General features: G+C 49.3%; 1 protein-coding gene across 3 annotated transcripts in view; it reads right to left on the bottom strand.

Annotated features, from left to right (window-relative positions):
- Iqsec1 (IQ motif and Sec7 domain 1) overlaps window positions 1-14,272 on the bottom strand; it is a 103,334-nt gene that overhangs the window by 53,089 nt on the left and 35,973 nt on the right. The window contains exon 1 of one of the 3 annotated variants that reach the window (XM_028773107.1): window positions 2,414-2,514. The exons of the other annotated variants lie outside the window; for them this stretch is intronic. Within the exon in view, the coding sequence (XP_028628940.1) occupies window positions 2,414-2,478 (65 nt within the window). The 5' untranslated portion in view covers window positions 2,479-2,514. Of the gene's footprint in view, window positions 1-2,413; window positions 2,515-14,272 lie in introns of those variants that run through there. 3 annotated transcript variants of the gene reach the window in all.

Consider the following 14,272-nt stretch of genomic DNA (forward strand, 5'->3'; position numbering starts at 1 on the left):
TGATTCCACATCTGCAGAATGTAGCCAGGTAAATGTGGCTATATGTGTGCAGACACACACATACATACCCCACCCCCCGAAGGCCTGTCCAATCCCCTCCACAAACACCCATCTGTCCAGTCATCAGGCTATTCAACCATGCAGCTGTCAGTCTTGCCTGTGTTTTAAGCTAAAGCTGTGTAAATATTAGCACAACTAGTTCATAGTCCGACTTCCTTGAACGAAAACCTGATGTCCTGGCAGGGGCCTCCAGAGGCCTAGCCTCCATCCCAATATCTGGGCCTGAGCCTCTTGAGCTGCTGTAGTCCCTGTATGGCCACTGGGCTCTCTGTTTTTGCTTGTGTTCTTTTAGAAAAGAAAGGTAAACAATCCTGTGTTGCTCTGATGTGGGAAAACACTGAAGCATCAGGTGGCCCATGGTATTCAAGAAGCCTGTGCATGAGGAATAGTGGCACCTTGGTGACAGAGACTGAGTTTAGTGTCTGGAGCATACTGGCTCCTAGCTAAATTTAGGGAGCAGGTGACAGGTACTTTAGAGAAGATGCAATAAAGTCCCAGGAAGGCTGCAGTCAAAGGAGCACCTAGCTCAGCCTCTGCAGCTTCCACGAGTCTCTCCAGCCTTTTTCAGGCTTCCTTAGAAACCACATTGGGGGGTGGAGGACAGGGGATGGTGGTTGTGGTGCCCATTTGCTCTGTGGCTGATGGGCTGCACCTGAGCAGGGCTCCTTGGTCTCTAGGACATCTGGCACCACTGTGGCTACAGAGCAGCTGCCAAGCAGCAACCCAGAGCCAGGGTCTAGGCTCTGGTCTTCCCTTGCAGCTGGAAGAGGGACAGAAATACAATGGAGGCATCCATGAACACACTAGCTACAGTGGCAACATTTGGAGGTTCTAATAGTGACAGAGAGAGAGAGAGAAAGAAAAAAAAAACCTTATTCCCTTCAGCTCCAGGGGAGAGGAGGTGTCAGAAACTGCTGACCCGTTTCTCATGGCCACGCTGTGACCATGGTCACCCCTAGACTGCTGGCTGCATGGAGACTAAAAACACAACTCTGAGCTACATTCACTGCTGGGCCCTTCCCTGGTTTCTAGAGTAGAGACTAGTACACATACACCAGGCACTCAATAAACCACAGAGCCTTAGTACTGATGAGACTGAAAGTATAAACTCTTTGTTCTCCTGCAATATAAGGGTGTTGTTACCACAGGGCAGGAATGCAAACACTAGATCGGACAGCTGAGGAAGTGTGAAAGGTGTTGAGCACCTGTGGTATCTGGTGGTGAACCCCAATCCCAAGCAAAGCTGGCAATTCAAGACAGATGGTCCTGCAGTTGCATCTTGCCTGGCTTTGGCCTCAGATGTTGGGAGTACTGGGTTTAGGAAATGGGCTCCCTCCCCACAGTCTGCATCAGCTTCAGGCCCAGAACTCCAGGCTTGAGGTACTGCAAAATATACTCATGTTCTCATTGCAACTGCTTTTGGGAAACTTTTAAATAAAAGACTAAAAGGCTCTAGGTGAGCTTCCCCCAGAGAGGCCCAGTCCACATGTCAACAAATCCCCTCAGCCTCACACCCTGCTCATGGAGGGGGCTGCAGACAGCTCAGGGGCAGCTGTGCTGCCGAGCAAGAGGAAATCAATATTCCTAGCACATACACACACAGTCTCCCTCTCACCATAAACCCAGGCCTAGGGTACTCAGTCAGCCTTCCATAGGACACTAAAACCAAGACAGCCGACTTCTCTGAGCCATGAGACTCCTTCCTGGACCAGGCACAAGCTTTACTCCAACATGTAAACAACACCTACTCTCCCTGCCAGCAGCCCATTCACATCTGTACTTGGTCAAAAACAGCAGGTACAGAAACTCCAGGTACCCTAGCACCAGTCCAGGTGGCCTTCCAGGTGTGCAGTATCTACCTAACACACACACACACACACACACACACACACACACACACACACACACACCGAACACTCGCTTGCTTGCTGGAGTCTCCCTGACAGAGTAGATATGTAATGCAGACAGACCCAGGGTTTCCAACAATCAGACCTGTAGGAGAGGCCCCTAAGCAGCCTGTGCACTGAAATCAGACACAAGACACAGGCAGAACTGGGTAGCCTCCCTGACACAGACTCCTGGCCATTTGCTATCTTGTCCTTTACATACACACCAAATCTAGTTTCCCACTCATTCCCACAGAACTCCTGTCCCTACAACACACTTTTCTCTTTACACGGCGTCACTAACAGAGACCCGCTTCTGGCACGCATGGTAGGCATCCTGCCCCAACAGTTACACCCATCCCCGCAGCCCCTTTCTGGCACCCACTTGCAAGATCCCCACCGCTGGCAATCCCACCGTGGCTGGGGCCCACCTCCTCCCGCCGGCATCCGCCCTCGCCTGGCCTTACCCGCTGTCAAGTTCCAGCTCCAGCAGGGACTGGGTCCTCTCTGAGTTGCAGTGCAGGCACCACATGACGACCGCCGCAGGAGCGGCCCGGGCCGGCGCCGGGGACCCAGGCCGAGAGGCGCGCCCGCGACTCCCCCCGCGGCCGCCGGACCCTGGGGCCGATCCCGGAAAACCCGTTCGCCCACCACGCGCCTTCGCCGGTCCCCCCTTGCCCTGGGCCCGCAGGTTCACGCAGCCCAAGGCCCGTGAGTCCAGTCACCAGGCCGGCGCGACCCTTACGCCGCCGCCCGCCAGGCGTAGCTCAAGTCCGGCCGGAGGAATGTGGTCGGGAGGGGGCGGGGCCGCAGGGACGGAGGTGGGGCTCTTGTGGGGGCGTGGCCAGAGCTGTGAGTTCCGGGAGGAGCACAGACTCTGTTCTTGTTCCCATAACATCAGAATCCCAGAATCCCGGGCTTGCTGTACTGGGTATCTTCCCCACTCCTAGGCGCAACAGGTAGAACGCGCTGAAAATTTCAATGTGCGCCAATCCCGACTGGCTTCCGTGTACACAACTTTGCACCCCTAAATATCGGAGCAACAAGTTCCAGAACTCTGGCGTGCCTATCCCAAATCTGGAGGAAAGAGATTTGTTTCTCTTGAAACATATTCACACACTCTTTATGGCCAAGGACATAGTAGAAGCAATAATGATCAGGACCGTAGAGTACTTTACTGGTAATGGGGCCAGTGGGCAACACTGTAAAGTGTTACACCAGGCCCCATTCACTGATGAGGAGACTGAAGCTGAGGGCTCTTCCTTGCCTTCTCCCCCTCTCCAAGCTCTCACAGCTTGCTGATCTCTTGTAAGTTTAACTTGTTTATAACACATAAGGCAGGCAAGGTGTCCAGCACCCACACTGGTGGTATGCCCACATATACAGAAGACATCCAGCCTGAACACCCCACCTGCAAGACCATTTCCTCAGGGAGTGGGGAAACTGTAGGAGTCCCTAACATGGGAGCATCTTGTACAGATCTATTGACAATGTTAAAAATACACAGGCTGTTCATGGTGACACAAGTCTGTGTGATTCCAGATCCTAGGAGACTGAGTCAGGAGGATCCTGAGTTCAAGACCAGCCTAGACTATGCTGTGAGACCTAGAAACAAACAAACAACAACAACAAAAAAAAAACCCCAGAGACTCCAGAGTGGGAAGAAATACTTGTATATCAGATTCAACAATACTCTAGGGTCTGTCTCTCATAAAGAACTCTTGTTCATCAGTTAGAAGGCTCATCTTCAGCAAAAGGCAAAGGATGGGAATGAACATTTCTACAAAGAATATATATGTCCAATGGCCAGGGGATGGCCCTGAAGTATGCCTGGCATCAGTGGCCACTAGGAATCAAAGTGTGAAGTAATACCATCTCTTGTTCACTTTGGAAGGCTACAAACGTTCCCATGCACAGACACAGTGGCCACATCTGGCAATTGCTTGGCCAGGGTAAAGTAGAGAGGTGTCAGGAGACCAGACTGAAGTAGCTACGTGTGGAGAGGCCAGAAGAAAACTCCCAACTCTGTCCAAACTACCCTCTAATAATAAGATGACACTAAATGGAATCAAGAGGATCCCTCAGGCCCAGCTTCAGGAACTCTGGAAGCATGTTCCAGCCTCACCATTCAGATCCACCAGGAAGTCCAGGCACTTCTCAAAGGGCCGGGGCAAGCAGCTGACCAGGCTGGTCTGGGCAACAAAGTTCAGGCTGGGATTTAGATGCGGTGAGCTTTCCTGTGAGCATGTGGTATGTGGTGGGGTGACTCCCTGGAAACTAAACTCTATCTTCTGGCTTCACCTTCCTGAACACAGTCAGCCCCCTCCCCCACTTCCCTCCCCCCCTCCCTCCCTCCCTCTCTCTCCCTCCCTCCCTCCCTCCCTCCCTCCCTCCCTCCCTCCCTCCCTCCATTAACTGCCTGGCAGATTCATAACAAATGATAGTGACTGGGAAGGAGGAAAGCCCTGGATGGGAGACACAGGGAACACCAACTTTTCTGCAGAAATGACTAGCCCAGACAGAATCAGTCCTTACTCCTGTCATTTAGAGAAATTTATTAGCCCCCAGGGTTTCAGTTTCCTCAAAGTGTTAGCTCATAAGACATCTCTACCCCAGCTGATTCAATATACTGCTTAATTTACCCAGCATTAAGAAGCATGCCCTCTGTCCTCATTAGGCCTCAATAATGAGATACTGTGGTAACAGTACCCTCTAACATGCTGTTACTGCCCCTGAAAAGGTTATAATGGTGGGACATTTTGGATTAGGCCTTGAGAAATAAGTAGGAGCTTCTCTAAGGGATGCAGGAAGCAACAAAGTCATAAAAATGTTTAGTTCCATCGTTTGGGCCTGCATTTTAGTCCTGAGCTGATTGCTTTGGCCTGTTTTACATACCATAATCCCAACATATTACCACCCTCTTGGCTTCTGACAGTCTCCCTGCTCTCCTTGGCCAGACATGTGACAGCCCAAGCTGTCAGGGTGAAGCCCAGCTCCTCCCTACAGCTGGCTGAGGCTCATGTGGCCTGGCTCTAGGCCATCTCTCCAGCACTGCCCCCATTCCCCCTCCTGCCCGCCTTGCCAACAGTAAGCAACCGTAAGCTTCTTACTGTTAAGCCTTACTCAGTCCTAACCCTTGTTCTGCCTGCCTCATGACTGAGACTTTGGGGTTCAAATTCCATGTCCTGTCTTCCAGACAGCCATCCAACTATCCCCTAGTTCAAATCAGAACCTCCCTTTTTTACTCCAGTCACTCTACTGAGCCCTCTCCTTATGTGAGTAAGCTATGTCATAGACTAGAGTTAGGGCTGGCCCTATCCTTCCTACAGCTATCCCTATGCCTACACGGGGGAGCCTGGGTCCCAAGGTACCTAGCAGCTACATATATCAAAAGGTTTGCCTGAGACCTAGATTCAGCATGCTGTCTGTCTTTGTCTTAATAAAGTTTTATTAGAAGGGAGCCATGCTCGTTCACTCAGGTCTTGCACTGAAAAGCTAAATAGTTGCAAGGGAGACATGTCCCCTGTAAAGTTATCTAGCCCTCCCCAAAAGGTTCTCAGTTCTCCACCAAGAGACTCACAGTGGCTCTAGTCACTTAGTAAAATCTCTCCACTCACTCAACCATCCATACCTTGTGCCAGAACAGGAACTGCCAAAGTAGAACGCAAACACTATGTCGAAGATGCAATGAAATCAACAGGCTAGATCAGGTAGTCCGTGCACATGAGAGCCTAATCCTTATTCTCAGAAATGAACCATGCAGTGCTGCTTGATCCATCTGTGGAAGCCCACACTAAACTAACAGTGGCCATGGCATTACAATACTCTGGCAGAGATAGCAGTGACAGGGGCATTGGTAGCATTATAGGATGAAGGCCATAAAACATGCTGTGTTTAATCAGATGAGAACATGAGCATGCTTCCACAGCACCGAAGTCACACGACACTGAAATTATGCTTGCCTTCTGCTATGCTGGGGATGAACCCAGGGCTTGGGACATGCTAGGAAAGCACTCTGCCACTGAGCCACACCACAGCCCTCTCAGATCTTTGTTTACAAGAGACACAAGGAAGAGTCTGCCATGGGAAGGGAACCTGGGAATCCCAGAGAGTCCTGATCTTCTGCACCTGAAGCCTGATCAGGACAGTAGTGGCAAAGAGGAAGAGACTTACATTGCCTGATCTCTTGACAGTTTTCAAAGACATTAATATTTATCTTTATTGTTTTTAAGTGTGTGAATGTGTGTGTGTGTGTGTGTGTGTGTGTGTGTCTGTCTGTCTGTCTGTCTGTCTCTGTGTGGAGCTACATACATGAGTGCAGGTGTATGTAGAGACCAGGAGAGGGCATTGGATCCCCTGAAGCTAAAATTGCAGATAAATTATGTACCATCTGACATGGATACTGGGAAATGAACTCAGGTCCTATGAAAGAACAGTACAGGCTCTTAACACTGAGTCATCTCTCCAGCCCAGTTTTACATTTTGAAAATTTAAATCACGTTTATTATTTTGTAAAACCCTAGCACAGCAAAGAATTCAATCTGCAAAAGACTGGAGTAATAATGCCTAACTACCTCAAGGAAGGTCTTTAAGCTGGTCCACAGAGACCCCCACTTCTAGCTGACACTTGAGTAATCTCTAGGACTACATTGAGGCTCTGACCTGGCTGTATCTATCTTACAAGTGTCCAGGAAGATCACCTGGAACTTCTTCATAGACTCAAGCTGCCCCCTTCCTGCCTGTTAATCATTAACATGTGACTGACTACTCAGCTGGAAACTTCCTATCACAGCCAGGCTCTGTGAGGAAGTGGAAGCTCAGTGGCCTTCCCTGAACACAAACCCTCAGGTATGAGCAGGGAAATTTAGGCACAAACGGATAGCTGTGGGGCACCCAGGACTGTGTGGGCATGCACTACACACACTGCCACTGACATAGGCTTCTGGCCACACTGTTCATCAGTATCACATTGCCTTGGTAGCATAGTCAGGGACCTAGACAGTAGGGCAGATAACCCAGAGTGGATGGCTTTAAAATTCTCCATTCTAGCTCAGGTATGGAGTGGCACTTAGGCATGTGACTTGGCTGCAGTGAAGAAGGTATACAGAGCCAGGCTGTATCACTACAGCTATGGTCCCGGCTCCTTGAAAGGTTGATGCAAGAGGATTGCCTGCACCTTTGAATCTGAACCAGTCATGAAATGAGACCCTGTTTCAAAACTAAACAAATACAAATCACCCAAACTAGGAGACAGAGAACAGAAGTAGACCCAGAGGTCCAAGGGTGTGACCTCTTAGGGAGCCAGGCAATGTGTCCCCCAGGACAGAAACACTCATAGGTAAACAAAGGTCTTTCTAACAGGGGCCAACTTCCCATTTCAACTTGAGCCAGTTTTCACAGAAGAAACCTACACATGGGGCCTTTCCCTTTCTCCCTAAGTAAGGTAAGCTGGTTGAAATTGAAAATAAAGGGAACCTCAGAGGCTCTTGCTCTGCAGTCTTCTGTCCTGGCCGGATAAACTGGGCCCGATGTCCTGGAACCCAGGGGATGGGCTTGTGGCTTCCGAAGTACAGCCATATGAACTATAAGTCTTTGTCCAAGGGCAAAGGAAATGGCTCAAGGCCAGTCTTCCTGCTGGACCAAGGGCCCAACAGCTAGAGGAGGAAATGTAGCCATCCGCTACCTCTGTAAGCCACCAGCTGTCCATAACACACACACACACACACACACACACACAGAGAGTGCTTTGCATATTTCAATTCTAGCTCCCATAGCCTCAACAAACAAGCAAAAGTACTCCTCACTTTAGCTCCTTACCCTAGCCTATTTATACTGGGGGAGTGGTTGAAGGAAGCTACAGCAGGTCTTCAGGGAAGGTATGGGATGACCTCAGCTCCACACACCCCCAACCCCCTATGTTCCTCATGCCCATAGTATCTTCAGTACAAAGGTACTGAAATGTAGTAGTGACCCTACTGCACATAGCCAGGGCCAATACAAGGATGCCCCCTGAAGCCTGAAAGCACCTTCCTTCCTCCACCCTTACTTCTTCTCATGGGGCAAGAACTCAAAAACCAGCCAGCATGCTAAGTGAATAAGCACCCTTTCTTCCCACAGTGGGGATGTACATAGCTTGGGGCCTAACAGCTTTGGTATGATTCAAAGCACCAATGGTTTAGTGTGTGCTCTTGGATTTGGACAGGTTGTCCGGTCTCTTTCCTTCCTCCCTGCCTCTCCTCTTGGCTCCCAGTCATGATCTTAACCACAAAGCTAGACCCCAGGTACTAATTAGATGCAGGCCCTGGGCTAAATGTACCATGATCCAGAAGAAAGAGGTCTGGGCTTGGCAGAGTTAAGAGCAATAGTGGGTGAAGAATTTGAACCCAGGGCTGCTGTCCCAAGTCTGTGCTTGCTAAATGTTCTATTGAGCTTTCAGAGCTAGGCTCTGGAAGCTCTGTCAGGGGGCTGCCTCCCTCTGGTTAATTATCATACAGAGACAAGTCAGACTCCTGTTCTGTCCCTGAACTGTGGCCATGGACAATCCCTAATCAGTGTCAGCCTCCTCGTCTGTAGCAGGACAACCCGCATCTCAGTCTAAATAAAAACTCAGAAGTTACATTCCCCCACACTCCATGTCTGGGGTGCTTTGCCCATATACAGTCTGCTCCCTTTCCTTTACACTGCCACATTACTGTGCTTTGTCCCATCAGAGAGAGCAACAGAGAAGAACAGGGGCAACTAGTAGCCAGCCCTGCCAGGCCATACTGCAAAAACAGTTGAAGTTCCAACAGAGGTCACCCTTACCTTTTCCTTCACTTCCCAGCTTCTTTAATATGTGAGTCCTCAGGTTAAGCCAACACTCAGAGGACCTAGGGGTGAGCGTTTCCAGGAAGCTTGGACCAGGGATGAGTTTTGGGTGAGAGATGAGTGAACAGGATATCTCAAAGACAGCACCCATATGCTCATATGCTCAAACTGCTAAGGGACCCTCCAGTACTTCAGCATTAAGCATACCCATCCTATCTCTTATGAACCATCAATGTTCATAAGACAGGAAGATTACTACAAAAAAGGAAGATTCCTACAAATGCAGGACCAGCTTGGGCTATATAACAAGATCCTGTGTCAAAAACAGAAGAATGAACGAATGAGTTCACCCTGGTCCACAATCACCTTGCTTAGAACTTGTCTATTGGTGGTCACTTCCTTGTCTATTGGTGGACATTCTGAAACTGTTGGCTCACCTCTGTTCCTGGTCTATAGTAAGTGATCAATAAATATTGTTGAGAGATTCCTTTACCCTTCTGTACTCTGAAGATTCTAGAAAAGCCAGGTGAAGTAGAAACTGCTGGTCCTATCTGTAGTGTGCTGGGAGGGCCCAACATGAAAGGAAACCCGCTGGTTGAATTTTATAAACAAGACAAAATAAACTGAAACCATGGTCACCGAAACCATGTTCACTGTTGGCATGGATTTCTTTCCGTCCAGCTCTACCTAAACAAGAGCTCGCCTGTCTATTAAAGCAGGCAGAGAAACAAGGAATCTAGAAAAACCTATCTGGAATGCTGCAAGGGTTTGCCTTCCTGCAGACCATTCCACTTGATTTTCCCACTACAGAACAGGCCCGTTTATTCCTAAACACTGACTTCACGGCCAAGAGCAGCTGGCTGGGTGGTGCCAGGCCTAGGGCTGGCGGCCTCAGCTTAATGAATAGATGTGTTCCTTTATAACAAGGGCTGGGGCGCCTGCCTGGCAAATGGATGCCATTAAGGGCTCCTGAGACACCAGCCACTCTTAAGTGGGTTAACATTACCCCCTGCAATCTTCTCTATATAATTGATTTAAACAACACCTTCTTTTGTCCCAGTGGGGAGGAAGACTTCGACCAGTGTAACCCCAGCCCACTGCTGCAAATGACTGAGGTGGGATCCTGGGAGGGTGGAGGCACATTTGACACGAACCTGAAACTGATCATGCATGCTGGCTGCCCCAGCATTATCTCCACCTGCTCCAAGGCAGGCCCTACCTAGGCCTCTCAGGATGCAGATACAGGCCTTCCCTCAGGAGGTTTAGGCTTGCCTGGGTGAGAGGAGTGGAGGTTTTGGTGTCAGCGAAGTCTTTGAGTTCACATATTCCTGACAGCAATTCTACAACATGGGGCTCTTTTTCCAGTTTGATCACAGAAGCCTTGGCATCCAGAAGGTGAGTTTTTCCCTAAGAAACACACTTGTAAGTGATGGAGCCCACCTTAAGCCAGTAAAGTGAGTCACGCATGCATGCTGGGTGCCACCCAGCAGTAGAATGCAGCTCTTCCCCGGGTGAATGTTCCTTACAGTCACGGTGCGGCTGCCCAGCTACCACCAGGATCATCTTTGTTAAAAGCCAGTTTAACAGCTCTCCTTAGGCAGCCCTCGGCATGAAGTGCGTGTTCACGTCACAAAACCAACAGAAGCAGACACTGCTGCAGAAGCCTGCTCCCTCTTGTAGAGGCTGGAGATGGGCAAGTGGAGCGAATCCAGCTGACAGAAGGCTGCTCATCAACCATTCAAAAGGAAACATGCTTTCCACACCTGTTAGGGGTCGACCTTTGAGAAACCTTGCTAAATTAAGAGCTGAAGAACGCCAAGTTGAAAGAAAGGGGGCCTGAGGGTGTGGCTCGAAGGTGTAGCCTCTGCTTACCACGCACAAAGCTGAACACTCCATACACTGCATGGCAGAAGGAAAACAGAAAGGAGGAGGTGTGCATGCTTGGGTATGCACCCTGGACAGTAGTCACCCCTGGTGAGGAGAATGTGACACAGGTGGCGACTGCATGCTCACGTGCATGCTTTGATAGACTTACCTGCAGAGCATATAGTAATGTCACTATGCATCTGATCAAGAAAGGTAACTAAGCCTTTCTTGGTCTCAAAGCAAGCGGAAGGGTTGAGAGGGCAGTGGGAGAAGAGTGAGTCCTCCAGATGTTCCCTGGTTTGGAGTCTGTAGCCCACCTGGAAGCTCACCTGTGGCCTGAATTTCACACTGTCAGAGCTCTGCTCTGTAAATCTGAGCACACACCACGTGCTTTAAGAATTGGTACAGTCAAGTCTGGTCAAAGACGCAGGGTTGTCCAAGGCAAATGAGGAGGCTTATAGGCTGGGCCTCTGTAGGGAGGAACTGGGTTCTGCCCCAGCCCCCTGCTGCCCCCTGCAGGCCAAGCCTAGGAGTAGCACTCAGGGCTCCAGACAGTACTGGTTTGACCTAATGTTGTCCCTGAAACTCTCTCAGCATCCCCTCTTCAGTTTATGGAGAAAATGAGATCCTAAGAAACCAAATTAATTGCTTCAAGCCAGTTTTGCAGAAGTAGAATTTAACCATAGGCCTGCTGTTGGCTAAGGAGAAATCTCAGAGCCTTGCAAGCATGTGGGCCTTGGGCTAGTGAGAGAGCTGCCCAGAATTTACTAAGGGGCCTCTCAGTTCCCACGGCCAGCATCTTCCAAGTGACACAACCCACAGGCCCTTCTGGTCTCTATCAATTTTCATAGTCAACTGTAATTTATATTTAACAGCAATGACATCAAGGGCTGGGCCCCCTGAAGTGCTAGAAAGGCAATTTATATTTTCTGGCATATAGTGTTTGCTCAGCGTAGCAGACACCAGCTGTGTCACCTCAGAGACTATTTCCCTGGTTACTAGTAATTCACACTGAGTACACCATACAGTCAGGAGAGGAGCTGGGCTTGCTGGGTTGTCTTCCTGGCTCCCACACCATTCCATCCTTTGAGGACACTAAGAGAAGCTTAACTACTAAGCCATCCTGGCTAACTAGCCTGCCACCCACACATCTCACAGGCCATGGACAATGGCTACTTTCCATTACTTGCATTTTCTCTTTTTGTGGCCAGTCAGCTATACACTGTTGTTCCCAGGGTGCCCTCGTGTGTGGATAAGCCTCCATGAGTGACCATCTGCCTTCCGCACACAGGATGAAAAATGAGCAAACAGAGGCAGCACTACCATCCTGGTCATGCCTTTTAAGGTGAGCACTCCCCCAGGAGACCAGGGTAACTCTGACTCTCCTAATACTGGATGGATGGAGGCTCAGACAGGCCAGAACACCTGAAAAAGACCCAAGGTCACACAGTACAAGTAGTACCCAGTGACCTAAGAACCACAAGCACCTCCTTGGCAGGGCTGGGACTGCTTGGGGCATATGGCTGCAGGCTAACCAATTCATGTCTGAACAAGCAAGAGTAGCCACAGGAGGCATGGGGGATGAGATGGGCTCAATGGCAGTGGCATCAGCTTGGGACCCCTTTGAAGGAGCTGCCTTCTTTCTAAAGGGCATACAGTGCCTTCTGAACCATGGGCCAAGCATGTTTCTGTAGCATCTCAACTTGTGACTAAAAGAATAACAAATATAAGATATATATATATATTTTTTATATAGATATATAAAGATAATACATAAATATAAACGAAGCCAATAGGAAACTGAGGCTGTGGCTCCAGGGCAAAACACTTAACCATGGGGGGGGGGCAGGTGCTATGTTCTGCAAAAGCAACAACAAACAAAGAAAACAAAAAAAAACCCCAAAGCTAAGGAATCTAAATGCTTATGGCATGTGACCTCAGCTAATCTTGACCATAGCCCATTCAACAGGCACTGGAGGCAGAAAGGTTAACTCCCTGGCTCAGGGTCACACAGCTGATCTAAGCAGCACTGGACAGGGGACATAGGTTCTAGAGGAGCAAGCACGGCTTGTGTATGTGGGACACTGGGACCAAGGCTCTACTGTACAACGAAGTTCTTTTGGAAAATGGTGGGAAAACCAAGATAGGAGACGAAGAAAAGGAACAGAAGCAATGTCCCCACCTCCAGCCCCTAAATCTGCCCTTTGTGTGTGCTGGGGCTCACACCCACTGTTCTCCCTTTTTTACTACAGCAGATGTGTTTCAGCTGAGTTTCAACCTTAGAGAAGCAGAGTAGGAGTCAGCACAGTAAGGGGACAAACAAGGCCACACAGCCAGTCGGAGGGCTGCTCTGGGTGAGGCTGTATAGAATACAGCCAAAAAGAGAGGCATCTGGCATCTGCCAGCTCCACTTTTGATCTCTGGCTCTGCCATTTTCTAGCTGTGCAACTTGGGCAAATTAAGGTCCTCTCTGAACTTCAAACCCTCTCCACATAGAAGATAATGATGTCTATGTCCTAGGACCAAGTGAGAAACAGCAGGCTGTACAAGGTGTCAGACGCTGTCTAATCTCATCGTCACAGTCTGTATTGAAAGATGGGGGACTGAGGAACTGGGCTGTGGCTCAGCAGCAGAGTACTTGCTTAGCATGGGTGAAGCCCTGGGTCCAACTCCATCAAGGCAAAATAAAGATGAGGGGAATAATGTTTATAGATACTTGCTTATATAAACATGAAAGCTGAATAAGGCATGAGAAGCTGAGCCATGACAAGCAAAGTTTAGAAGAGAGGGCCAGGCAGCTTGAACTACAAGCTTTGCTATAGTCCGCAACTATAGGGAGGGAGAAGGGGAGGGCCAGCCCCCAGTGTCCTCTGGTATATTTTGAGTACTTAACCATGTAAATAAACATTACGTAAATGAGAAACACAAGGCCTGAATAAAAGGTTCTCATCCAGAGCTGTTCTTTATATTTGAGGGTAACTACAAGGTACTATCTGGAATTCTCCACATCCTCTTCATGCTCAAGAAGCCAGGCCCAGAAGAACCAGGAACCAGCTCCGGACAGTAACCCCCAACCACTGACCACAAGGTGGCAGCCTCATCAGAACCCAGAGCTCACCCCATGGGTAGAGGCCTGGGAGGTCAGACTTCAGACCTGTTCTCACCTTCCCTCCAGAACATCCAAGTGTCTACATATGATCTCAGATGGCCTACAGGGGTCTCCTATACATAAAGAGATGCTGAGACTCCAGGCCAGCAGCTGCCACTGGGGGCATGGGTGGCTCTGAGCCAAAAATGGCCTGGCATGACTGAGCTGCACTCGGGGATTCATCACAGACTGCAACCTGGTACCGACAGAGGCAAGGCCCTGTGAGTGGCTGTAATTCCCACCATTCCTGTGGATCCCACATTGAAACAACTATCAGCTGTCTTTTTCCTATTGAGTACTCTTAAATTTTTAATTTTTTCAGTACAGGCAAGTGATACTCAAACTTCTCAGTCTTAAGCTCTTTTTCATACTGATTTTGCCCAGGCTAGCCTCAAACTCAGGACAATCCTATTGCCTCAACCTCTCGGGTGTTAGGATTTTAGGATTGTACCACCATGCCCACCTTTATTGATGATCTTCAAATTATTCATGAGGGCTATCAATA

The sequence above is a fragment of the Grammomys surdaster genome, unplaced genomic scaffold (assembly GCF_004785775.1).
Source record: "Grammomys surdaster isolate TR1022 unplaced genomic scaffold, NIH_TR_1.0 220, whole genome shotgun sequence".
NCBI lineage: Eukaryota > Metazoa > Chordata > Mammalia > Rodentia > Muridae > Grammomys > Grammomys surdaster.